The 27801-nt window shown below is 43.3% G+C and overlaps 1 protein-coding gene across 5 annotated transcripts in view; it reads left to right on the top strand.

Annotated features, from left to right (window-relative positions):
• PATJ (PATJ crumbs cell polarity complex component) overlaps nucleotides 1-27801 on the top strand; it is a 396175-nt gene that overhangs the window by 206760 nt on the left and 161614 nt on the right. For all 5 annotated transcript variants that reach the window (XM_068239365.1, XM_068239368.1, XM_068239367.1 and 2 more), the window contains one exon: nucleotides 11909-12105. In XM_068239365.1, the coding sequence (XP_068095466.1) occupies nucleotides 11909-12105 (197 nt within the window). The remainder of the gene's footprint in view (nucleotides 1-11908; nucleotides 12106-27801) is intronic.

Genomic DNA, 27801 nt, shown 5'->3' with positions numbered 1-27801 from the left:
AAATCGATATTGCTAATCGTAATCGCTAGCGTTTTGCATGAGCGTTTTTGTAAGCAATTTCATGAGCGTTTTTGGTAGCGATTTTAAAAAGTGTAAGGTTTTTGCCAGCGAATTGTGTAGCCATTAGCGTCTTTCATTCTGATCGGTCTTTCCAATTTTTTATTTTTTTTACAGCGTGTGCAGTAACTTCAAAACGCTAGCAAAATCCTTCTGTGTAGGTTTTGACGAGCGATTACGCCAGAGTTTATGTACTTTACATTGCAGAAACGCTAACTGGTAAAAATGCTGCATGTCCTGTGTTTGCGATTTTGGTAATCGCAATAGCTCCAGTGGAATTTGGCCCATCCATTAACATTAGCTGAGCGTTCAGGGAAATTGCTAGCGGTTTAAATCGCTCCCTAAACGCTCACAAAATCGCTCTAGTGGGTTCCAGCCCTAAAACTCCACAAAGCATTCATTGTGATTGGACAATTGGTGCAATTAGTATTGCTATTCTGTGAATATACAGTATAGTGCTGACGTTCCCAAGCAGTGTTTTAGGCCTTGTTCACATCTAAAATTGAAATTGCTGACGGCAGCAGTTTTTTTTTTTTTTTTTGTGCAATATTTTTTAGGGCCTACCTGCACTCTGCCATTTTTATAAAGCGCTTTTCTAAGCACTTTTGCAGATCGGTTGTTTCTTCACTTCCTGACATCAGTCAGGAAGTGAATAAATACAATGTATTTATTCATGAAAGCGCTCGGGCAATCGCTATACAAAGTGTTTTTTCAAGCGCTTTGTGATTTCCCTATACCTTCCTTTGAGGCAAATCGCCCCAAAAATGGTAAGGCACTAAGGCCCAGTGCACACCGAGCGGTTTTGGAGCGATCCGCCGGCCGCATCCGCCTCTAAAAATGCTTGTCTAATGTATTGCAATGGGATGGTGCACACCGGCGGTTTGCGGTTTTTGCCAAGCCGCAAACGCGCCTCCTGCTGCACGTTTGCGGTTTTTGGAAGCGTTTCGTCAATGTAAAGTATAGGAAAAACGCAAACCACTCTGAAAAACGCTAGTTCAGAGCGGTTTGCCAGGCATTTTTGTTACAGTAGCTGTTCAGTAACAGCTTTTACTGTAATCTGCTACACAAAAACGCACGCAAAACCGCTAGGTATGTTTAGAAAACCTCTCTAAACATACCTAGAATCGCTCTGAAATCAGCTCCCAAAACCGCTAGCGTATTGCGGATCTGCTAGTGGTTTTGGTGTGCACTGGGCCTAAGACAGCACTTTGGTCAGAATCGAACCGCTCAGATGTGAACACTCTCATAGGGAATAATTGCACAAGTGCTTTTAGGGCGATTTGTGAAAATCACCGGCACTTAAAAAAAAGCCAAAAACTCCCTTAGTGTGAACAAGCCCTTACAGAGCACAGTCCTGGCCAAAAGTTTTGAGACTGTCAAAATTATTAGTTTTCACAAAGTTTGCTGCTAAACTGCTTTTAGATCTTTGTTTCAGTTGTTTATGTGATGTACTGAAATGTAATTATAAGCACTTCATACGTTTCAAAGGCTTTTGACAATTGCATGAGATTTATGCAAAGAGTCAGTATTTGCAGTGCTGGCCCTTCTTTTTCAGGACCTCTGCAATTTGACTGGGCATGCTCTCAATCAACTTCTGGGCCAAATCCAGACTGATGGCAACCCATTCTTTCATACGCACTTCTTTGAGTTTCTCAGAATTAGGTTTTTTGTTTTTTTTTTGTCCACCCACCTCTTGAGGAATGACCACAAGTTCTCAATGGGATTAAGGTCTGGGGAGTTTCCAGGCAATGGACCCAAAATTTTAACCTCTTGGTCCCCAAGCCATTTAGTTACCACTTTTGCCTTATGACACGGTGCTCCATCGTGCTGGAAAATGCATTGTTCTTCAATAAACTGTTGTTGGATTGTTGGAAGAAGTTGCTGTTGAAGGGTGTTTTGGTACCATTCTTTATTCATGGCTGTGTTTTTTGGCAAAATTGTGAGCCCATTCCCTTGGATGAGAAGCAACCCCACACATGAATGGTCTCAGGATGTTTTACTGTTGGCATAACACAGGACTGATGGTAGTGTTCACCTTTTCTTCTCCTGAAGAGCCTTTTTCCAAATGCCCCAAACAATCGGAAAGTGGCTTCATCGGAGAATATGACTTTCCCCCCGTCCTTAGCAGTCCATTCACCATACTTTCTGCAGAAGATCAATCTGTCCCTGATGTTTTTTTTGGGGAGAGAAGTGGCTTCTTTGCTGCCCTTCTTGACACCAGACCATCTTCCAAAAGTCTTCACCTCACTGTGTGTGCAGATGCGCTCACACCTGCCACCATTCACGTGTGGGGTTGCTTCTCATCCAAGGGAGTGGGCTCACTCACAATTTTGCCCAAAAACATAGCCATGAATAAAGAATGGTACCAAAACACCCTCCAATAGCAACTTCTTTCAACAATCCAACAACAGTTTGGTGAAGAACAATGCATTTTCCAGCACAATGGAGCATCGTGTCATAAGGCAAAAGTGGTAACTAAATGGCTTGGGGACCAAGAGGTTAAAATTTTGGGTCCATTGCCTGGAAACTCCCCAGACCTTAATCCCATTGAGAACTTGTGGTCATTCCTCAAGAGGCGGGTGGACAAACGAAAACCAACTAATTCTGAGAAACTCAAAGAAGTGGTTATGAAAGAATGGGATGCTATCAGTCAGGATTTGGCCCAGAAGTTGATTGAGAGCATGCCCAGTCGAATTGCAGAGGTCCTGAAAAAGAAGGGCCAACACGGCAAATACTGGCTCTTTGCATAAATGTCATGTAATTGTCAATAAAAGCCTTTGAAACGTATGAAGTGCTTATAATTATATTTTAGTACATCACATAAACAACTGAAACAAAGATCTAAAAGCAGTTTAGCAGCAAACTTTGTAAAAACTAATATTTTTTGACAGTCTCAACTTTTGGCCAGGACTGTACAAGGAACAATTCATGTTATTGAGTGGGGCTCACGATCTAATGTCCTTGTTGTCCTAGTCTAAAATCCTTACCATCTTCTTTCTTTCAACATTCTTTTTATTAAAGGAATAAACAACTCAAACAGTCTAACATACAAAATGCAAAGGTGTCGATATACTGTACATAGTAGTCAAGTCATAGAACAGTTTTAGAAGGATCAAGCTTACACTATGTAAACTTCCAAAAGCCAAGGCAATTCCAGGAGTTATTCAAGTGGCTCAATCCATTTACATATGAGTCTTGACATATGGATTGTTGGTGGGAGGTTATAGGTTAAGGCCTCTTTTCACAGTGCGACGTTAAAGTCGCACGTTAGAAAATATTTAAATGCAGACTAACGCACAGCAATACTAAGTCTGTGCGACATTCACAGTGCACACGTTGCATTTGTGTGTAACGTGTAGCGTTATTAGAAAGTGCTGCATGCTGTGCGTTATACACGTTATTAGCTGCGTTGGACTTTTTGCACATGCTCAGTAATGACTTGGAAGCATACTTTTCATTGCCTGTATACAACGATAACAAGGCATAAAGTTGCGTCGCAAATTTTTTGGGGGAATTGCATTGTAATTTGCGTTGCGACTTTAACGTCGCACCAAACCGCAACGTCCCACTGTGAAAGAGGCCTCAGAGTCTAGTCTGACCAAGGGCCCCAGATATTGTGAAACTTAATAATTTTCTCCATAATGTACCTTATATACTCACATATAAGCCTAATTTTTCAGCACAAAAAGTGTGCTGAAAAGTTACCCCCTCGGCTTATATGCGAGTCAGTAGAGCAGAACAGATGATGGAGTAGGTTTTGTTACTGGCAGAAGAGCTTAAGGATCCTTGCACTAGTGATCTCTTGCCAGCTGGCGCCCTGCTGTGTCCGGGTCCGCCATCCTCTGCAACATGGTGAGTTACAGAGCTTATAAGAGGGGCGGCTTATATGCAAGTATACACGCTATATTTCCTTAATTTTGAGTAGACGTTGATTCTAGGGAAGGGGGGCTTTTCTATGTTTTGGCTAGTAAAGATTTCACAGTGTTACAGACTTGTGCTATAAAAGGATTGGTGTACTTGTAAAGGTGAGGTCTATGTCTATGAAACAGGGCACCTCTACCATTTGCTCCCGTCTCTGCTGGTTATCACTGCTCCATCATTGCTCATCTCCGCTGTCTGATGGCATTGGCTCCTGACCCTGTGATCACTGTGTGCCAATTACAGGGATTGCAGGAGAAAACTTGGGGGAAAAAAAGGCTCTGCTTGGGATAAAAAAAATCAGATGCATACCTTAACCCTCTGGGCGATACAATTATACTTGCCAGTGGGTAATGTTTTACGTGCTACATCATTGCTTCCTCCTCCTGCTAGATGGTAGTGTGCTTTAGATTGTAGAGGGCATCTTAATTTCTATTTCAAGAAGTGAGATGGTTATATGCTAAGAAGAGTGGTTTACATCGGATCTCTTTGGATGGTTTAACTTTGTGAAATTCTATAAATGGCTTGAGAAAAGACCCAACATCAACTGTTCCAAATGTAGATTGGTACAGACATGACAGACATGAAAGCTAGTCTCCCCTTAGGCATTGCAGCTGGCAACTGTCAAGCAGCCTGACAGTGCACATGCAAGTTTAGTTTATCTTTATGGAAAATATGGTAGGCTGAGAAATAGGACAACTTCGGTGTCCATTTTGGAGAACAACATAATCTGTTGTTCTCATGACCCCATGACAATAAAGGTGGCCACACACAATACAATATGTAAAGACAAAAAGGGAAGACGACGGGAGCCCCCAATAGTGTATAATTGATGATATAGATATCGTTATGATAAATAATTAGAGATATACTCACAAACACGGGTTGCCAAGGTATAGGCAACCACTATAAGCACAGATGGGGATATTAGACCTGTCCCCACTCAGGTTAAGAAGTCGCTCTCCGTAGAAAAAAGAAGGGGGTGTTCACACCCATCCACCAGGTGGATAATAATGTGCAAAAATTACAGAGGCGCCAACAGAATAAAAGAGAACCATATAAAAGGATAAAAACAAGGGGGTAAGGGTGGACTTACCTCCCCAAATTTCACACACAACAAATGTTATTTAGTATGCAGAAAGACATTTAATCTGTACTACAAAATGCAACGCGTTTCACTGGTCTCAAGCCCGCTTCCTCAGGCAAAATACAGAGGCGCTCAGTGTGGTTTTGATGCTGTTAAGCTGCTCCTTTTTATATTTTGCCTGAGGAAGCGGGCTTGAGACCCGCGAAACGCGTTGCATTTTGGAGTACAGATTAAATGTCTTTCTGCATACTAAATTACATTTGTTGTGTGTGAAATTTGGGGAGGTAAGTCCACCCTTACCCCCTTGTTTTTATCCTTTTATATGGTTCTCTTTTATTCTGTTGGCGCCTCTGTAATTTTTACACACAATACAATATTCGATAAATATTATCGGATCTCCCGAAAAAAATCAAGTTTTCTTTTCATTCGACTGAAATATCTGATCAGATTTCCCGGGGTTTTTTTGGGGGGGGGAGGGGGGGTTATCGATCCGTAATGCTGGAAATTTTTATTCAATTTTTCTAACGATTATATGGTGTGTGTTACATTGCCATTTTATGAATATACACACCCTAGTAATTTTCTCAGTTTCAAATCATTTTTTATCATAATTGGGGAAAAATTGAACACAGGTGTGTGGTACATTGGTCATATTTTTGAAATGTTACAATCAGTCAGAAAAATTGATTGCAATTCTTGAATTGAACGGATATTTAAAAAAATTGTATGGTGTGTGGCCACCTTAAGGCTAGGAACTTCGAGTACACGCGATAAAGAAAAAATATATGTACATACCTGGGTTACATACCAAAGTACAGCAATATATACATATAGGAAATGATGCTGATACTGAAACCAGAGTTAATATGAAATTGGGTATCCTGAATAATTTACTACATTCTACTATATGCCGCTGCAGTGTCTCTTTAAAACAGACCTGAATTTAGAACTTCCTCTCTCCTCAAAAGATACGTAACCGCATAATAACCTTTAAAGAGAATCTGTATTGTTAAAATCGCACAAAAGTAAACATACCAGTGCGTTAGGGGACATCTCCTATTACCCTCTGTCACAATTTCGCCGCTCCTCGCCGCATTAAAAGTGGTTAAAAACAGTTTTGAAAAGTTTGTTTATAAACAAACAAAATGGCCACCAAACAGGAAGTAGGTTGATGTACAGTATGTCCACACATAGAAAATGCATTCATACACAAGCAGGCTGTATACATCCTTCCTTTTGCATCTCAAGAAATCATTATACACAGGCAGTGTGCATAGAGGGGCCAGGAGGGGGGAGATGCATCACAGAACCACAACACTGAAGAACTTGGCAGCCTTCCAGACACAGGCTGACAAGTCTGACAAGAGAGAGATAAGTTGATTTATTACAGAGATGGTGATAGTATAAAGTGCTGCAGTTAGCCAGAACACATTAGAATAGCTTTTGGAACTTGTAGGATGATAAAAAACAGGATGCAATTTTTGTTACGGAGTCTCTTTAAAGAAAAAAAATATTTTTTACAGCTGATACATATCTTGCAATACATCTGCAGTGTGTCTACTTTCTGCTTTCATGGAAGCAGACATGCTAACATCCTGTGTTTACAAATTAGCAGCTCTGCCATGGCAGATGACTTTCCTAAGCTGACACAGTTGAGATATCCAATTATGGTGGTGATTTGTCACAGATGAGGGGGAATTAGACAGTCTAAACTCTGTAAATACATACAGGGTGCGTTTCTCTAGGTGTTCCTTCTGTCCTGTGCCAGAGTTTAGGGTCCACTTTAAAGGAATCCAAGCAACTTTTTTTTTCCTTATGCAATTTGTCCTGGTGCCTAATAGCTGTAGGAGCTGCCAACTCCCCCCTCCCCCCTTCCGTCTTCCCTTATTTATCCAGGGGAAGGTGTGAATGTAATGAAGTGTGACTTCTCTAAACTGTTTGAAGTACAGTGTGCTATCTCCCCCCCTGCCCCCTCCTTACAGCAGTCCTTATCTGCCTGCTTTTTATGAGGATGGCAAACAAAAATTTCCATTTCCATCTTTTTACATTTAAAGGTTTTTTTATTTTTAAGGGCCCATTTCCACAAATCCCTAGAGTTTCCCCTCAGGCAAATCGCGCTGGGAAACTCTGCCATAGAGAACAATGGCACCGCTGCCCGAATCGGTTGCGCTAGCAATTCGGCCGGCATTTCCATCTGAATTTGTGCGAATCCCATAGCCGTGCATGGCACTGCTGGTGGGATTCGTCAGCGTATCCGCAGACCCGGAAGTGCTGCTGTGTGTCTCGCAGACGCGTGCGGTTCAAGTAGAAACGGGCCATAAGCAATGAGCCACATTGTTAGCATGCATTTTTTATGTGCTATTGAGATGCAGGGCTGGTTCTAGTAACAATCGGGCCCCTAGGCAAAAATAAACCCTGGGCCCACCAATAGACACCCTCCATTCTTAAATTGGCAGAAGTGACCCTTTGTTGCAGCCAATTTTCCTCCCAAGGACCCTGAGGCAGGGGCTGACACCACCTGGCTCACCCGAAGACTCTACAGGGGCACTGGGATTGGTGGGAGACACCTTGGGGGCCCTACAGGCTGTGGGGCCCTAGGGCAATTGCCCCCTTTGCCTCTATGGTAGCACCAGCCCTGTTGAGATGCCCTGGAGGCTATAAATGCTGCTCGGCTCTCTTTAAGCTGTTACCCACTCAGACTTCAGAAGCCAAATCTGATTTAAAAAAAAATTGTCAAATTGGGCGACTGCATCCTGCGGTGTTTATAGTTGCAGCAATCATTTCTTCAAACCTGGTCTCCTGTGCGTGGGTACCTTAAAGGTCTTGTTCCTTTACCTTGCTGGGGAATTTAATCAGTTTGCTATAATCTCTCTGCCATCTTTCACCCTCGCGTCTGTAAAATGTCATCTCCCATTTATTACTTCCCTGTGACAAAGCACTGTAGTCTTTTTCAAACTCTATACCATTGCTTTGCTGAGTGCAGAATAAACTGCCGCTTTGTTCAAGGCAACTGCATTCAAGCTGAAAGCAAATTAAGTCTTCCCGAGCGTTTTAATACCTTCATCCTTTAACATGCGCTTTTATTTATTTATATAATTCCCCCCCCCCCCCCCTTCTTTTCGGCTTTTGTAACCATAACAGCAGTCATTTCTGATGGACTTGGAGTAGTTTGAGGATACAGGTATCGGGCACATGATATTGATCCACGGAATTGCTGAATTCTTAGGGCTCTTTAGTTAAATGCAGGCAGTGAGCATAAAGTTAGCTGGCGGCTGGTTGTGTCAGGGTGGCGTGGTGAGTGATTGCGTGAGTGACAGCTTCATTTATCAGTCTGTCTAAGAAGAATCGGCTCAGACTGCCTGTAAGCTAGCAGCAGCCAAATGGATTCCCCCCAGTTTTCCTTCCAGGGTAAAGAGATTTAAAGGACAACTGAACCAAGAGGGACATGGAGGCTGCCATATTTATTTCCTTTCAAGCAATGCCAGTTACCTGGCAGCCCTGCTGATGTATTTGGCTGCAGTACTGTCTGATTAACACCAGAAACAAGCGTACAGCTAATCTTGCCAGATCTGACAAAAATGTCACACCTGATCTACATATGCATGTTCAGGGGCTGTGGTTAAATGTTTAGAGGCAAAGGATCAGCAGGAAAGCCAGTCAACTGGTATTACTTAAAATGAAATAAATATGGCAGCCTCCATATCCCTCTCATTTCAATTGTACATTAAGGGCAGAGCAGGATCATCCATTAGGCAACCTAGGCAGGTGCCTGGGGCCTATTGGGTGTCAAGGAGGCCAGATGTCACTCTCTGTGAACCACCTCCCACCTCAGATTACCAAAAGAGGGAGCCAAAGCTACTATGCTTTTTAGGTCCCCATCTCATCTTAATCCAACCCTGGATAAAGGGGAAAGAGGCGCCCAGAGAAGATAAAATGTGTTAAAAACAAATAAAATGGAAAAAGTGAGTCGGCTTACCTCAATGAAGACAAATTCACGTATTAATAGAATTTTATTGCACTGGCAACGCGTTTCGTGGGTGCATACCCACTTCCTCAGGCCAAATAGCAGTGCCTAATAGTGTAGCCACATATAAGGCGCACAAATAAGACACATATAATACAACCCTTTTTAATGTGCGTCATGATCTGTGAAGAAACCGGAAGCATGTTGATCTTGACCTTGTGCAAAGGGTAAAGTTAGTAATGTACAAACAAGTTTCAATGTACTTCTTGACCACATCCAGGAAGATGGAATTAACAAAGCAAAGCTTCTACCAGCTGGCAGAATTTTGTCATTATTCAGGGATTGAGGGCCCATTTCCATGGAAAAATGATCTGTGTGCTCAGCAAGCAGTTATCAGGCATCAGCAAGCAGTTGTGAGAGTTTGAGGTATTTCACTGCCTATCAACTGCTCATTTGAAAGATGACTGAGAAGAAATGAGAAGGAAACTTCCCGTGTGGTAATTGCTCAGCCTGTAGATCTGTCAGGAAAGGTAAAGTGGTCCAAGTGGGAGGAATTGCATGGCATGTTAAGGAATGTATTAATTGTAGGTCCAGATATGTGGTGTATTGCATGCCCCTGTGGGAGATTCTACAAAGGGAAGACCACTCAGCCACTCAGGAACCGATTCGTGCAGCAAAAGAGACAGATCGAGAGCGGGGTAGGTGTGCGCCGCATGATTGATCACGTGAATTCTGAACACGGGGGCAATGCAGACTGCTTGGAGGTAACTGGCCTTATTAAAATCTCTGATATGTCTAGAGGGGGTTCAAGGGACGAATTGTTATTACATAAGGAGGCCTCTTTGATATTTATGACCAATGCCCTGGGGAATCTGGGTTTCAATGACAGGAACGAAATTTCAGCTTTTTTTTTTAAATAATTGAGATGGTTTAACCTGATCTAATTGTATGTACATGTGCACCACTTCTGTCCTGTAAGGGTTAATGCTTGGGCATTACCTGAGTGAAATGTATCCGCCCCCACGATTAGGTATTTAGGTGGGGCGGGAAAAGGAAGGAGTGAGCCTTGGTGTCCTGAGGAATCGTGAGATCATGCAAAACAGCGACACAGGCGTGTTTGTAACCTGTTACCTCTGTAACTGGAGTGCCGGAATCCATCCGCTTTTAGCCCCAACTTCTGCCTCTTGAGTAGGGTTGGTCAATGAGATACAAATAATTTTGAGTTGATGCAGGAATATGCAAATTGAAATGAGCCTATCCTATTCCACCTCGGCTGATTTGGTTTGGTTCTTTTTCAAGCTACATGCATTTGCATACAAAATTTGCATAACCATGCATCAACTCAGAACTTTTCCATCTCGTCGTTGATCATCCCAACCCCTGAATGAAGCTAATTTAGTGTTTTTATGCAGCCTTTTCATGTGTCATCATTAAAGAGGATCTGAAGTGAAAATAAACTAAGATAAGATAAACTTTCCCAAACGATACAGCGCTCACCACCTCAAAAAATAATCGATGTCCAGTCTGCTGCCCATATTAAAAACTGTTTTATACTATGAGAAGCGCATCTTTTTGACCTTATAGAGTCCGGATATATGAGAGTGTGATGTGCCATTAAACAAAAAGATAACCGGTGAGCAGTGAACTGAAGGGGGAGTGCTTGTCCCCCCTCCTGCATGAGGTGGCAGTGATTCCTGCACAGAGTGTATGTTATTACACTACGAGTGTACTGTGCCGGAAGTTCCTTGCTATATACTTGTTTTCTTCATCCTAGGCATAGATGTGACCTTTGGATATATATCAGAAGCGCAGCTGTATATAAGAATAAGATAAAGCTTTACACAATAAATAAGACTGTCCTGGAGTCCCATATTCTTATTTTTGGTTTTAAGTCTGATAGCCATAAATTGTTCATAAGTTTATTCAGTTTTCCTACAGAGTATTAAAATTAATCAGGTTAATTAAGTAGGATGTTGTGACATTGAGAGTCATTTAGACACAAAAGTGTGAATGGTTCCAACTGGCTGGATTTTGACACGGGAAGTTTCCTCGGAGTAGTGCTCTGGAAGCAAGCCATATAAGCAGACTTTCCAGGCAAGCCTTCATGATTAGCTGAATCATAGGCTCTCCAGCCAAGATACAATACCTACGGTAGTGAGAGTCTAGTGATAGAATCTCATATATATATATATATATATATATATATATATATATCCTTTTTTTTAAGCTATAAACAATCCTCCCACTACTGATGCCTAACCTTAACCACCCAACTCCTGCACCTAACCCTAACACCACTTGCCAAACCTTAAACGAAATGCCCCACCCCAATCACTGCAAAAACTAATTTTGGGGCGCCCATTGAGAAACCAGCATTGGGGGGTGACTTTTGGCATATGGCTAGAATGGTGCATGAGATTTCAAGCATGTCAAAAAATCGTTGTATATTCCTGAATGTACAGTTAAAATGAAGGGAGTTGCAAAACTAATATTTTTATCATACTTTTCTACAAAAAAATAAAAAAATAATATATAACTGGGCCCATATTTCCACTTTGGCCTGTTTGCCGCTTCTTTATATTTGGGGCCAATGGCAGCCCCACTTTTGTCCACTAGCAGCTGGCACCCAAATTGTCTGTTTCCACTGAGGGGTGCAAAGCTACAGTAGGCAGGTATTCTAGTCCACATTTGGTTAGATTTCTGATCAACATAGAAAGGTCCTTGATGGTAAAACTATTGATACTCCCCAATCAAATTTCAATTGGGTAAATATTAATTCCTTACCTGGTCAGATAAGCATTGTATATCATATGACCACTTTTACATGCTGATGTGGCAAAGTTCTAATGTTTTTTTTTTCTTGTTTCCCTTTGTCTCCTCAGAGAAAATAAGGCAAAGGTATGCTGATCTTCCTGGAGAGCTGCACATTGTGGAGTTGGAGAAGGATAAAAATGGCCTGGGCCTGAGTTTGGCTGGTAATAAGGACCGATCGCGGATGAGTATCTTTGTGGTTGCCATAAATCCAGATGGACCAGCTGGGAGAGATGGAAGAATCCTGGTTGGTGACGAATTGCTGGAGGTAATTGTTATGTGCATAGCAGGTCACACTTTGTGTGTATTGCATAGCAGGTCACACTTTGCATGTATTTCATAGCAGGTCACACTTTGTGTGTATTGCATAGCAGGTCACACTTTGCATGTATTTCATAGCAGGTCACACTTTGCATGTATTTCATAGCAGGTCACACTTTGTGTGTATTGCATAGCAGGTCACACTTTGTGTGTATTGCATAGCAGGTCACACTTTGCATGTATTTCATAGCAGGTCACACTTTGCATGTATTTCATAGCAGGTCACACTTTGTGTGTATTGCATAGCAGGTCACACTTTGTGTGTATTGCATAGCAGGCCACATTTTGTGTGTATTGCATAGCAGGTCACACTTTGTGTGTATTGCATAGCAGGCCACATTTTGCATGTATTTCATAGCAGGTCACACTTTGTGTGTATTGCATAGCAGGTCACACTTTTAAAAACAAAATTGCTGTTCCTGCAAGTGAGCTGGAGTAGTTGGCTTCTTTTCTAAGTTGTTAACAAGTTGGGATGAAAATTGGAAACAAGATGGCTGCTTTTACGCTAAGCAACACATCTGGATTTTTTGCTCCCTACTAGAGTTGTGGTGGCTAATTACTTTTCTTTTATGCTACCTGTTGCTTTCATAAGTGTTGCAGTGACAAGAAACAAGACAAAAACAGCTATACTGGTAACATTTCTACACAGGCTAGTACCATTAGCTACTCTTTTGCAAAAAAAAATCCTTCACTTCCTGTTCTATGTACAGGTGTTGTGTTCATTTTAAAAAGACGTGTAAAAATGGAAACGAAATTGCAGTAGTGGAGTATTGGTAATTTTACCAATATTCTATTATCAACTATAGTAGAATATTGGTCATTTCACCAATATCCTGCTATCTTCCTCTATACCCTAATGCTCACCGGAACCCTCCCCTATCTAAACCTATCAAGAGCCCCCGATATCTATGCCTAACACTAAAACCTCCCCCTACCTACTCCTAACACTAACCATCCCATCTCTATGCCTAACACTACCCCCACCACACACACACCTAATCCTAATACTAACCATCCCTTATCTATGCCTAACACTAACTATCCCCATCTACTCCTAACACTGACCGTCCCCTCTCTATGGGAACACTAACCACCCCCCACCTAATCCTAATATTCACCATCCCCTATCTATGCCAAACACTAACCACCCCCCACCTATGGTACTCCTAACACTAACCCCACCCTATCTATGCCTACACTAACTATCCCCATGTACTCCTAATACTATGCCTAAAATTAACCACCTTCATCTATTTGTAACACTAACCACTCACTACCTATGCCTAACATTAACCACTCCTCATCTATGCCTAACACTACCCTGCCACTATCCATACCTGAAACTAAAATCAGCTATGTAAAAAGCCGCTTATAGCTCTGAGTTACAGTGATGAGAGGGACTCGCGATGGTAGCTGGGCAGAGGGAACTGAGCCAACCAGGTGGAACACAGAAGTTGGTTTAGTACTGAAGATTAACACAAGAATACACCGACATTTCCATTCAATGCCCTGTAGATTCGATCACTCTAATCAGATCGAATATCTTGCAATGTGCCATCAATTGAATTTAGACAAGAAAATGATCAAAAGCATCGATTGAACAGGACTAAAAGGTTGATCGTGGTATGTATAAAACACTTTAAAAAAACGCATGCGAACGCTTTTAAAAACCCATGTCAATGCATATGAAAAATACGCAAGTGTTTTTTGGTGTTTTTTTTACAAGTTTTGGTGCGTTTTTAGTAGCGCATGTGTGCCCAGACCCTGAACCTTTCGTTTTGGGCGACAGAAATCTGAGGTGTACTTAGATAAAGTATTTATTTTTATCCATTCCACTAAATGCACAATTTTTTAAGTTGAATGTGTCTCACAGTATCCATTTTACCTCCTTCCCTAGCTTGTCTCTAAAATATGTTTCAGCGCCGCTGCACCACTGGAAATGAGTGTTTTAAATTGCTCAGTTTTACTAACTCTCAGAATAGTTACATATGGGAGCCTTGTGAGAGGATTTTCTGTAATTGTGCGAATTCCCGGCATCATTGCGGTCCACATTTTGCCTGTTTTTAAGCCGGTAATTGGACCCTGGGAGCGTGTTCTTAATACCATTTTGTGACTGCAGAGGCAAATTAGATATTTTATTTCTCTCTGCAGCAAATAGCCCTCTGTATCTGCGTTCTGCATGGAAAGCGTTTGATATTAAAATGAATATTTCTCCCAGCTGAAACGCTGAGCTTGAATGTATGTATTTAATGTCAGTGCTGTTTAAGTGTGGATTGTCAAAATGACTTTTGTAGCAGGAGCTTTTAAACTTGATAGCTGTGTAATGGGGTTTAGTGATTGATCGCAGCTATTTTTTCTCATTGGGATGGAGGTTGTTGCATTGCTATAAGCAAAAGTATTCCATTACCGCAGTGTGAGACAAATTGTGGTGTGCAAGCTGAGGCTGGATTAGATTTGGGAAGGTCTGTAATGTTTGTGCAGGTACCCCAGATAACTGCAGGTACTTCTGCAATACTACAAATGTAATGCCCACAGTCTCATGCTTACAATGAACAGACTTCTCTGCCCCGCCTCTTCCTGCAGTCCTCTAACCAAATGGAAACTCAAATTTTGCTAGCAGAGCTGCTCATAGGTGTGTGGAAAACAGGAAGTAGTTTGGTAGAGCCCAGGCTGGATTTACATCACAGGAGCCTATAGGCACACATGTCCAAGCACCCTACACTGCACCTTCCATGAACCTACAAAGCCCCGCCAAACTCCCCCGCAAGTGTGCTGGCTGTCCCAGCTGTCACTTCTCCCTTACTTCCCTTGCCCATCATAGGTAGCTACAGGTGCCCCTTAGCATTAGGGAGCCAGAGGTACCCTCAGTATTAAGTAGCTAATGGTGCCCCCGACTGAATAGAGATCTTGTCGGTGGAATTCAGAGAGCTGGATGAGTAACCTCACATTTACGCTCTGTTTGGGACTCTGCATAGGGAAGGCGGGAGGGAGGCACTTGGGGAGTGGAGTGAGTCTCCTTTCCATCATTAGGCGCCTGTAGACATGTGCCTATACTGCCTTATGGTAAATCCGGCCCTGGTAGAGCCTGTAATCAGGTGGTGTGTGGTGTCCAGAGGAGTCCAAGGACTTTATAAAGGTGGCCACTAACAGTCAAATTTCTATCGAAAAATCGTTAGAGCGATCAGAAATTCTGATCGGATTGGTTGTAAATAATCTCAGGTGATGGGCACAATCTATTACAAACTATTATAAAAATAGTCGTCCGATTGGATTTTCATCAAACCGAAATTTGGATTTTCTTGTTGGTTGTGATAGATAGGAAGCAAAGATTGGTTCATTGATGGTGTCGTGAACTATTCTTCTTCCGATCAGAATTATCAGATCACTCGAACGATTTTTCACTAGAAATTGGATCGTTAGTGGCCACCTTCAGGATGCAAATGAAAAACACAGAGACGCCAGGAGCCCCTTATGGTGTAGTATGTTGGGATCAGGTCTTATGATAGCAGAGAGTAGTAATACTCTTGACCATAGACCCTGAACAAGCATGCAGCAGATCAGGTGTGTCTGACATTATCATCAGATCTGACAACATTAGCTGCATGCTTGTTCCTGGTGTGATTCGGACACTGCTGCAGCTAAATAGACCAGCGGGGCTGCCAGGCAACTGGTATTGTTTAATAGGAAATAAGCATGGCAGCCTCCATATCCCTCTTGATACAGTTGTCCTTTAATTGATACCTGTGACAAAAAATGTGGGGTAGGTGGAACTAACATTGAAAAAATATCAGTGCCTTCCTGGCTGTTATTAATCCTCAGTCTCCGATACTTCCTGAATCACCCAGCTACATCCAGGTCTGTATCAACTTATAAACTCATCATAAACATGGCAACTTCTATCATTCAGGCTAAGTTCACAGTACTACGTTGTGTTCTCAGAACAAAACGCAATGTAACAAAAAGTCGTACCGCACATTGCGGCCACGTTGTCACATGAAGCACACAGAGAGATGCTGAGATGCCTCCCTAACCTCGCACCATAATGTCGCACTGTGATCGTAGCCTGAAGCTCATCTGTTTACTGTCTGTTTTCTGGCATATCTCTTGTTATCACGTTGAGATGGTCTAAATCGGCTGCCTGAGATTGTCCCATTCTTGTCTGCTTTCACAGGTGCTTATCAGTTATACGTGACAAGCAAAGTAAACGTGACATTGCCAATGATGTGCAATGCTTATCCAAAATAATCCATCAGAAAGGGATCACGGTTTCATACAGTAATAATGGTTTGTTAGATGCAGAGGCAATCGTTTGGCTAGCAGTTGAGGTGAAACTGGCACTGTCATTCACTGTGACCAACAAAAATATCTCCTCATTATCTACTTTCAGAGGGTGACTCTAGGCATGCAGACAGTTGTGCACTTTTTTTTTTGCTTTAATGAAAAACTATGATCAGTGAGATGCTACAGACTCTATCTTGCATGCAGATGTCCAGCAAATTGCCTGCAGCTTGGGACTGGACTCCACTTCCTGCTAAATTTAATTGGCTAGTCAGCGTACATTTGTATGAATTTTGCATGCAAGCAAGGCTTTTTAGCATCTCACTCACCATATCTATTAGTGAGGGGCCAGGGCATGCAGTTCCTGAAAACGCAGCAGTTTTTTCCGGAAAATGCACATGAAAGTTGCGAAACACAGTAGCGGTAAAACATTTACGTTTTCGCACAGCTCAAGTGTGCTCTGAGTCTTAGAAACCCAGCACAGCTTGGGCCAGTCCAAATCAACAGGGAATTTATTTGATTGGTCCAATTCCAGACAGCATTAAATTTGCCCTCAAGCCAGAGTGATATGAAACTCATTAAAGAAGAATTGTAGTCAAAATAAAATTGGATTAATAAAATTGCTTATTTTTTGCTATATGTATTCATAAATGATTTACTCAGTGTTTGCCCATTGTAAAATCTTTCCTTCCCCGATTTACTTTCTGACATTTATCACAGGTGGGCGACATCTTTAGTCCTGTCAGGTCATCTCTGTGGAATGTTTGTTTACTGAGTGTTCGAAAGCCAATAGAAAAGATCTCTGGTCTTCCACAATCCTCGGGAAAGGGGGAGGGGGTTCACATAATAAACTACCTAGGCTAAAGGCTAGTACACACTAGCAATTTTGATTGGCCAATGATTGGTTATTTCTACCACCTCCATGTAGTATGAGGGCTAAACAGATTTTCACTTCTATGCAGATTATGTAGGTAAATGGTCATACTACATGGAGGTGGTAAAATTGACCAATGATTGGCCTCTCAAAATTGCTAGTGTGTACTAGCCTTTAGCCTCAGTGGTAGGACGGGGCTACATACCAATATACAGCAATATATAGGTATAGGAAGTTTTATCTGATGCTGAAATAAAGATACCGGCAAAACTCAAAAAATTAGATTATCGTGCAAAAGTCCATTTATTTTACTAATTCAACATAAAAGGTGAATAATATATGAAATAGGAACCCTTTGCAAGTGTAGTGGATGAATTAGCTGATCAGAGTCTGACACTTTGAGCCTAGAATATTGAAAATTTCCACAATATTCTAAAGGTATGAGATTTACATTTTGGATTTTTCATAAGCTGTAAGCCATAATTATTATTATTTATTTATTTATATAGCGCTAACATATTCAGCAGTGCTTTACAAAGCACAGTAAAACTACATACACACAGGGGACAACTGTCCCCCGTTGCATGGAGACAAGAGACCAGGGGAGCGACAGCTTCCTAGTGGCGACAGCTATCTACACGTCTTGCCAGAAAGGCAGAGACGCGGCGGAAGCGGTCTGTGAAGGGAGCATCCCCGGCCGGATGCTCCATTCACTCTCCTTTGTCTCCTGTCACTAGTCCGCATACACACGCAGTACGTGTGGCGGACTAGCGACAGTTGCGGCGACAGCTGTTGCCGGCGATTGGCCACGTCAATCGCCTGGCGACAGCTCTGACTGGCGACGGTTCGTGGCGCGTGCCTCATACACACGGGGGACCTGCGCGTGCCACGTGTTTGTGGCGACAGTTGTGCCCCGTGTGTATGGGCCATAAGACAACACGGGAACATAGGTACAACCAAAAAATGTACAGCAGTCTCAAGCAGCACAAATATTGTAACAAAAATAGTAAACATTAGGAGCATGACCCTGTCCTTGTGAGCTGACAATCGAATGCTGGGAATACACGGCTCGATTCTGAGCCACTTGGATGGCTCGATAGATAATTTCCAACATGTCCGATCTCCCGCCTAATCGTTTTGCCGCTCGATTCTGCATTGAGGACAATGGAGAAAGATAAGAAAAACAAGCGGAAGATTAGAGAATCGCCTGCGGAATCGAGCAGGGAATCAATCAAGCAGAAAATTCGAGCAGTGTATGCCCAGCATAAGGCGTGAAATATCTTGCTTTGCATGTAATGAGTGTATTTCATATATTCGTTTTGCCTTTTAGTTTAAGTATTTAACATAAAAGTGGGCATCCTGAATGATTTACTTTATTCTGATATATGTCACTACAATGTCGCTTATAAATCTATAGAAGGCACCCAGCACAATTTTTAAGCTCTGTCATGGCTATAGAATGTTCCAATTTGTTCATTTGCTAAAGCACATGTTAAATAAATAAAAATGTAAACACATACAAGTAAGAAGTACATTTCTTTTAGAGTAAAATGAGCCATAAATGACTTTTCTCCTATCCTGCTGTCACTTACAGTAGGTAGTAAAAATCTGACAGAACTGACAGGTTTTGGACTAGCATATCTCCTCATGGGCGACTCTCAGGGTTTTTTTCTATTTTTAGTAGCACTTACTGAATGGCAGTTGCTCCATTTAACTGACAAAAAACTGTGGCGGGAGGCTGGCCATCATCTTTGTGTAAATCCATTGCAAGGAGTGTCTTTATAAACCATAATGGCCATGCTGGGAATCCCCCATAAAGAATTGGACTAGTCCAAAACCTGTCAGTTCCGTCAGATTTCTACTACCTAATGTAAGTGACAGCAAGATAGGAGAAAATAAATAGAGGACTCACTTTACTCTGGAAGAAACATACTTCTTATTTGTACATGTTTACAGGTATTTTAAATTTAAAAAATGTTCGCAATAGTGGTCCTTTAAAAATAATTAAAATAAGTACCGTATTTTTCGGACCATAAGACGCACTTTTTCTCCCCCAAAAATGGGGAGAAAAAGTGAGTGCGTCTTATGGTCCGAATGCTAACTTTGCTTCCCCCCCCTCCGCCAATCACAAATAACTGCCGCCGCCCCTGCTAATGCTGGACACCAGCCAGCCTACCTCAACTCATGTCCCAGAGATCATCTCCAGCCTCGAGCCCAGGCTTTCACAAGCGGTCCCATTTTTCTTGCGCATCCAGCTCTTGTCCTCTGGCTGCTGCTAGCGGCGATCGGGTTAATCCACCAGCAGCTCTGTTATGCCTGCATCGCCGTCCTCTGGCTGCTGCTGGCAGCGATCGGGTTAATCCTCGTGCAGCTCCATGTTATGCCTGCATTGCCGTCCTCTGGCTGCTGCTGGCGGCGATCGGGTTAATCCTCGTGCAGCTCCATGTTATGCCTGCATTGCCGTCCTCTGGCTGTTGCTGGCGGCGATCGGGTTAATCCACGTGCAGCTCCATGTTATGCCTGCATTGCCGTCCTCTGGCTGTTGCTGGCGGCGATCGGGTTAATCCACGTGCTGGCTCAATGTTATTTTTGCATCGCCGTCCACTGGCTGCTGCTGCTGGCGGCGATCCGGTTATTCCACGTGCTGGCTCGCATCGGGCAATACCGGCAGTGTCGGATGTGCAGTAGCCGCGTTATCTCCTGGCCGCTATTGTAACAGCGTGTGGCTGTTACACACCGCTCATATACCGGGACTACTTCCGGTATGTGAGCGGCATGTAACAGCAACACGCTGTTACAATAGCGTACACCCCCTCTATTGCCGGCCATGCTCGCAAAGTACTTCGGGCTCCCAGGAGAGAATGCGGCTACTGCACATCCGACACTGCCGGTATTGCCCGATGCGAGCCAGCACGTGGAATAACCGGATCGCCGCCAGCAGCAGCAGCCAGAGGACGGCGATGCAAAAATAACATTGACCCAGCACTTGGATTAACCCGATCGCCGCCAGCAACAGCCAGAGGACGGCGATGCAGAAATAACATGGAGCTGCACGAGGATTAACCCGATCGCCACCAGCAGCAGCCAGAGGACGGTGATGCAGGCATAACCTGGAGCTTGTGAGTGAGTACACCTATGCCTGGCTACCTACACTGCAGGCAACTATGCCTGGCTAACTACACTGCAGGCCAGTGGCGTAGCTAAGGAGCTGTGGGCCCCGATGCAAGTTTTACATGGGGCCCCCCCAAGCACTCTATACATAACAATGGATACGGCGCACCAAAACCTGCCAATGGCAACCACAGTGTCTGAGGTGCAAGAAAAGGATGGGGAACAGTGTGTTATTGATTACCACTATTCAATGTATCTATAGAAATGATTATTATGAGCACAGGACCAAAAGAAAGCTAATACTGCAGTTGAGGGAGGGCCCTTCGGGGCCCCTCTGGCCCAAGGGCCCCGATGCGGTCGCTCCCGCTGCAACCCCTATTGCTACGCCCCTGCTGCAGGCAACTATGCCTGGCTAACTACACTGCAGGCAACTATGCCTGGCTAACTACACTGCAGGCAACTATGCCTGGCTAACTACACTGCAGGCAACTATGCCTGGATAACTACACTGCAGGCAACTATGCCTGGCTAACTACACTGCAGGCAACTATGCATGGCTACCTACACTGCAGGCAACTATGCATGGCTACCTACACTGCAGGCAACTATGCCTGGCTAACTACACTGCAGGCAACTTTGCATGGCTACCTACACTGCAGGCAACTATGCATGGCTACCTACACTGCAGGCAACTATGCCTGGCTAACTACACTGCAGGCAACTATGCATGGCTACCTACACTGCAGGCAACTATGCATGGCTACCTACACTGCAGGCAACTATGCATGGCTACCTACACTGCAGGAAACTATGCCTGGCTAACTACACTGCAGGCAACTATGCCTGGCTAACTACACTGCAGGCAACTATGCCTGGCTAACTACACTGCAGGCAACTATGCATGGCTACCTACACTGCAGGCAACTATGCCTGGCTAACTACACTGCAGGCAACTATGCCTGGCTAACTACACTGCAGGCAACTATGCCTGGCTACACTGTAGGCAACTATGCCTGGCTACACTGCAGGCAACTATGCCTGGCTACACTGCAGGCAACTATGCCTGGCTACACTGCAGGCAACTATGCCTGGCTACACTGCAGGCAACTATGCCTGGCTACACTGCAGGCAACTATGCCTGGCTACACTGCAGGCAACTATGCCTGGCTACACTGCAGGCAACTATGCCTGGCTACACTGCAGGCAACTATGCCTGGCTACACTGCAGGCAACTATGCCTGGCTACACTGCAGGCAACTATGCCTGGCTACACTGCAGGCAACTATGCCTGGCTACACTGCAGGCAACTATGCCTGGCAACACTGCAGGCAACTATGCCTGGCAACACTGCAGGCAACTATGCCTGTCAACACTGCAGGCAACTATGCCTGGCTACACTGCAGGCAACTATGCCTGGCTACACTGCAGGCAACTATGCCTGGCTACACTGCAGGCAACTATGCCTGGCTACACTGCAGGCAACTATGCCTGGCTACCTATACTGGAGGGGAACCTATGCCTGACTACACATACTGTGGAGACCTATGCCTGGCTTCCTTGTTGCCTCAGGCAGCAAAAAGTTGAGAACCAGCCCTCCAACTCCTGCTCCAGAAGATGCCCCTGTATCAGACGCACCAGGGTTAGTCTAATTTTTTTCCCCTGGATTTTGTCCTCAAAACCCAGGTGCGTCTTATGGTCAGGTGCGTCTTATAGTCCGAAAAATATGGTACTTTGCCATTGTAATTACCACAAAACAAGCATGTTCCTATTTCCCCCTGACTACATTAGCTCTGCTTACATGTCTCCATGTTGACATTAATGGCTTTGGATAGAATAAATTGTTTCATGTTCTTCCGCTGAGTATAGCGGGATGTAATGCATTATGTATCAGCAGTAATCCCTCTGTGTTACAGTCAGCAGTTAATGCTAGCGCTGCTCCCAGAGTCCCATCCACCCCAGCAGTGCAATGTGACCGGTCATGTGTTCAGACACTTACTTCCTGTAAAGCTAATACAATGTGACATGGGACAATGTTTCCACTACAAAGTGATGCGAATGCGGCTATCTAGCCGCATCACATCAATCCCTCCACCGGCCGCATCACTTTCGTATCTCCCAATGCGGAAGTGTATTGGAGGAGATGGGGCGCGGCTGCGGGAGGATGCGGCCGTGCGAGAATCTGCAGCATGTTGCAGATTCTCACATCGTTCTGCACTATATGCACGCAGTGGAAACTCTTCCAATGCTGTGCATGTGTTTCAGGACACCTGCGGTGCGATGCGGCTATGTAGCCGCATCGCACCGCTCCTAGTGGAAACAGGCCCTAACCTGTTCTTTAGTATGTGGCGGCAGGGTAATCTGTCCCTGGGGTGAATTGGTGTTAGATTTGTGCTGTGCAGAGAGAGTACCTGTCCATCATACACAGTAGGGCCTACAGCCCGCAGATGCACAGGTAGCCAGGCTGTTAGTTACCTCCTTGTTTGCTACGCTCAGGTATCAGGCGAGCTAATAGGATTGGCTACTCAACCCCCTCCTAAAACTTTTCTACTATGGTTCCTCTTTCAGGTCTAGAGGTTGACCTGACTAGTAAGCTTTGCTTTGAAAACACAGTTTGACATTTGGAACCGACAAAATAGCATGTGATTTTTTTTTTTAATATGTAGCTCCGGGCAGTGTAGTGGGAATTTACATAAAACTGGAGATGCTTTTCAGTGACCGCTGCTGTTAAAAATGTGTGTTCTTCCCAGCTGGATATCCAGACAGTAATTACTGTGCAGCTGATTTGATGGCACAGCTACAGAATGTCAGAATACCCAAACAGCTCAGGGGTGACCCAAGACCACTAGGAAAGTATAGGGGACCAAACGAGACCAAAAAGCCCTCCTACTTAAAGACACACTGAAGTGGGAAAAAAAATATGTGTATGTGTAATACAGCTAAGAAATAAAACATTAGGAGAAGAGACATAAGTCTAATATTATTTCCAGTACAGGAAGAGTTAAGAAACTCCAGTTACCGTATCTATTCAAAAGGGCCAATGAGCTCCTCGACTTTCAAAGTTGCAGAGAGCTCTGTCTTCTGAAGCTTATTATCTCAAGTATCTGTCATTGTATTGTTGTTTTGTTTTTCTACAGAGAACAGGTCAAAAGTTCACTAGCCTGCTCTGTAAAATCATTTTTTCGAATGCTAAGTAGTGTGTAAACTGCAAATATTAGAGAGTGATGCAATGTTATAAAAAAAAAACTATATAACTGAAAATAAAAATATTTTCTTTGCTACTAATGTTCTAGTAATTATCCATGCTACTGTACACAACCAATTCATTATATCATATTTGTTTTTCCGCTTCACTGTCTCTTTAAATAGCAATGCTTAGTGTGGTTTGCCTTCTTAAATCTAAATCATTGCAAATACCTTCTCTTTTAAGCGTGTAACTGTGGTTACCCACAATGCACCACTACTGAATATGCAAATTATCTCTTCATGCCCCTGAAGCCAGGCTTGCATCCAGAACCGCTGGTGTATAGCAAGTTTATAGCTTTTTGATTACAATACATTTTGGTTCCAATGCTTCTAGTATCAGAATAAAGCACACCAGTGATTCTGGAGTTTTGGGAACCTCTTCACCTTGGTAGTAGTGATGTGGTCAATGGACTTCGGTCTGCATGTTGCACTAGATAGATAAAGATGGGAAATGGGGAGGAAGTTTAAGATTGGGCTACGTGGGATGGGGGTAGGGGTAAGGCTTGGCATCAGGCACTGAGGATAGGAATAATCACACTAGGTTATGGTTAGACACATAGTGGAAGGCAACCAGCTCTGAGGGTTGAACTGGGGCAAGAAAAGGGAATTGAGAGTTTGGGGACAAAAAGGTTGAAGTAGGATTATACTCCCATCATTACAATTTCTGTAACTATTCTTAGGTACATGGAAGAACATTTAAAAGCATTCCCTGTGTGTAAAAACATTTATTTTCAATGCTGAGGACAGTACGGCTTGCTTATTTCTGGCTAATGGCAAATTTAATAATTGCCGGCAAAGATATCTCTGCCTGTGTCTAAACTCTGCTCCCCTCATTTTCTACTGATGTGTGACTCAGCTGTTACCAGGGCAATGTTTTTCAGCAAAGAGAAGAGAGAGCAGAACCAAGACGCAGGCAGAGAGCGTGTTCTGGCCAGCAATGGTTATATCTGCCAATGAGCCACAGATGAGAAATCCTGCATTGTTCTCTGCAGTGAAAGTAAATGTTTTTACACACACTTTTAAATGTTCATTCGTTTACTTAAAGAGACACTGAAGCGGAAAAAAAATATATGATATAGTGAATTGGTTGTGTACTTACACTTTTATTTTCAGGTATATAGTGTTTTTTCTAACATTGCATCATTCTATATTATGTGCAGATTACACAACACTCAGCATTCAAAATGAGTCTTTCAGAGCTGCCTGTGAAGTAATGACCTCTCCTCTAGCAGAGAAAAAGTAAACAGTTCACTTACAGTTGAGATAATAAAAGTCAGATAACAGCCCTCTCCAGGACTAATGGCCCATACTCACGGGCTACAAATGTCGCCACAACACGCGACGCGCGCGTTGCGGCGACAGGTCGCCCATGAGTATGGGCCGTTGAACGGGCGCGCACCTCGAACTGTCGCCCGTCGCTGATGTCGCCAGGCGATTGAAATGTTCAATCGCCTGGCGACAGTCGCCGCCGCAACTCCGCCGCAGCTGTCGCTAGTCCGCGTGAGTACGCGGACTAGCGACAGCAACCTCCAATGAGGTATGCAGAGCTTCCGGCGGGGGGAGGAGGAACGTCGGCGATAGCTTCCGTCGAGCCGCTGGTCCCTCTTCCGCGTGTGTACGCGGAGGGACCTGGCGAGGAGCTGTCGCCGGCCTGTCGCCCGCATGCTCACGTGTGCTGGCGACAGGCCACTTTTGATGCCCGTGAGTATGGGCCATAAGACTTAGTCGGAGAGTTAATGGCTTGTTTGCATAGAGATAACAACTGGAGTTTCTTAACTCTTCCTGTACTGGAAACAATTAGACTGATGTATCTGATCTTAATGTTTTATTTCTTAGCTGTACTACACATACAAATCATAATATAATTTTTTTTTCGCTTCAGTGTCTCTTTAAGAGTAGTTACTGAACTTTTAGATTTAGGAATAGATGACCACTTTAACTACTTGATGCACGCTGTGCAGTACATTCACGGCCCTGCAAAATTCACAGGCTGCAGCAGGGCCATTAATGCAAGTCTGCAGCGGCGTGCAGCCGACGCTCGCTCCCGTTCGCGCACGCACCGCCATTACCGCTGCTTAGAGGGGAGGTTAATGAATGGGACCGCAGTTCCCATTCATAAATCTAAGTCCCCGATTCAATGTATACCGGCCGGCATTCATTGTATCTTCCTGTTGTTACACTGCCACGCATTATTTCCGACTCGGGTGCTTACGCACGTGAATCGGAAATAATGACGTGGACATCTTGTGGCCAAATAGTATATTACATCAAAAATCATTTTAATTTAATAAAAAACCCCACACTGACTTTTATAATTAACTATTAACCCTCCGATAGTACCCAAACTTTTTTTTTTAATATATGTATTTGGGGGGGGGGGGGATTTTACATTAAAAAAAATATAAGTTGTTACCTTAGGGACTGAACTTTTTTAAAATATATGTCAAGGCATATATACTATAAATTTTTAATTTATGGGCTTGTAATTGGTGATGGATGCAAAACTGAAAAAACGCACCTTTATTTCCAAATAAAATATTGGTGCCATACATTGTACTATGGAAATCTTTTAAACGTTGCAATAACCGGGACAAATGGGCAAATAAAATGCATGGCTTTTATCCACAGTAGAACATTTTATTTTAACACTATAATGGCCAAAAATTGAAAAATAATGCATTTTTTCAATTTTTTTCTTAATGTTAAAATGCATTTAGGATAAAATAATTCTTGGCATACTGTACCTCCCAAAGAAAGCCTAATTGGTGGCAAGAAAAACAACATATAGATCATTATGCTGTGATTAGTAGTAATGAAGTTATTGGTGAAAGAAACGGAGGAGCGCTGACAGGTGAAAATGGCTCTGGTCCACAAGGGGAAAATCCCCTCAGTCATCAAGTGGTTAAAGGATACCTCAACTGAAATGTGACATAATGAGATAGACATGTGTATGTACAGTGCCTAGCACACAGATAACTATGCTGTGTTCCTTTTTTACTTTCTCTGCCTGAAAGCGTTAAATATCAGGTATGTAAGGGGCTGACTCAGTCCTGATTCAGACAGGAAGTGACTACAGTGTGACCCTCACTGATAAGAAATTCCAACTATAAAACACTTTCCTAGCAGAAAATGGCTTCTGAGAGCAAGAAAGAGGTAAAAGAGGGGAATTTCTTATCAGTGAGGGTCACACTGTAGTCACTTCCTGTCTGAGTCAGGACTGAGTCAGCCACTTACATACCTGATATTTAACGCTTTCAGGCAGAGAAAGAAAAAAAGGAACACAGCATAGTTATCTGTGTGCTAGGCACTGTACATACACATGTCTATCTCATTATGTCACATTTCAGTTGGGGTATCCTTTAAGGTAAAACCATAGGTATGTGCACCAGACGGGAAAGGGTTAAGTTTAGGCACACACCAGGATTGACATTAGTGCTGCTCATGCCACGGGCTCTCACTTGCTCTTGGCATGTCTGTCACACGTCTGTCATTTAAGTTGAAAAGCAATGCCTCCCCATAACTCCCCAGCCAGCATTTTCTGTATCAAGAAGCTTTGGAAGAGTCTTCAGCATCTAATATTTTTCAACAAGAATCAACTTATTTGACACTTTTTAGTCCATGCAGGTAATCGCAAGAACAGTTTTCCTTCTCTTACAGTAAATGGTTTAATAGAGGCCAGAAAGTCTGGTATACAGTATATCTTTATCTCTCTGCTCACTGCCTGGGGGGTCTGGAAGCTTGTGTGGAGAAGCCTGTGTGATCTATCAGCACCTATCAGCCACACTTACAGGAGAACAGGGGCTGTTTCTATTGGCTGCCTGCTCCTGTTAATTATGAAAACATTCACACAGAAGGCTTTAGAAGCCTGTAACTACAGGGGAGAGCTGGAGATAAACACCGAATGTGTTAGCGAAAGTGGTAACCTTGATGAATTAACATTTACTGACATTTGCTGACATGTGTTGAGCACATGTCGGTAATTTATCTCATTGCTCTGTCATTTCAGCTTCTCATTCGGTAACCGCTTTGATGAATTAACATTTTCTAATGTGCTCCGTTAAGTCAGCTGTTTTCAGCATTACCGAATGCGGTAATGCTTGATGAATTGAAGCCGTGCCTTGTGAATTTTCCCAGTGA

Source organism: Hyperolius riggenbachi, chromosome 6 (genome assembly GCF_040937935.1).
Source record: "Hyperolius riggenbachi isolate aHypRig1 chromosome 6, aHypRig1.pri, whole genome shotgun sequence".
In the NCBI taxonomy this organism is placed as follows: domain Eukaryota; kingdom Metazoa; phylum Chordata; class Amphibia; order Anura; family Hyperoliidae; genus Hyperolius; species Hyperolius riggenbachi.
The sequence above is the reverse complement of the archived record's forward strand: the minus strand, read 5'-3'. Positions and strand labels throughout refer to the sequence as shown.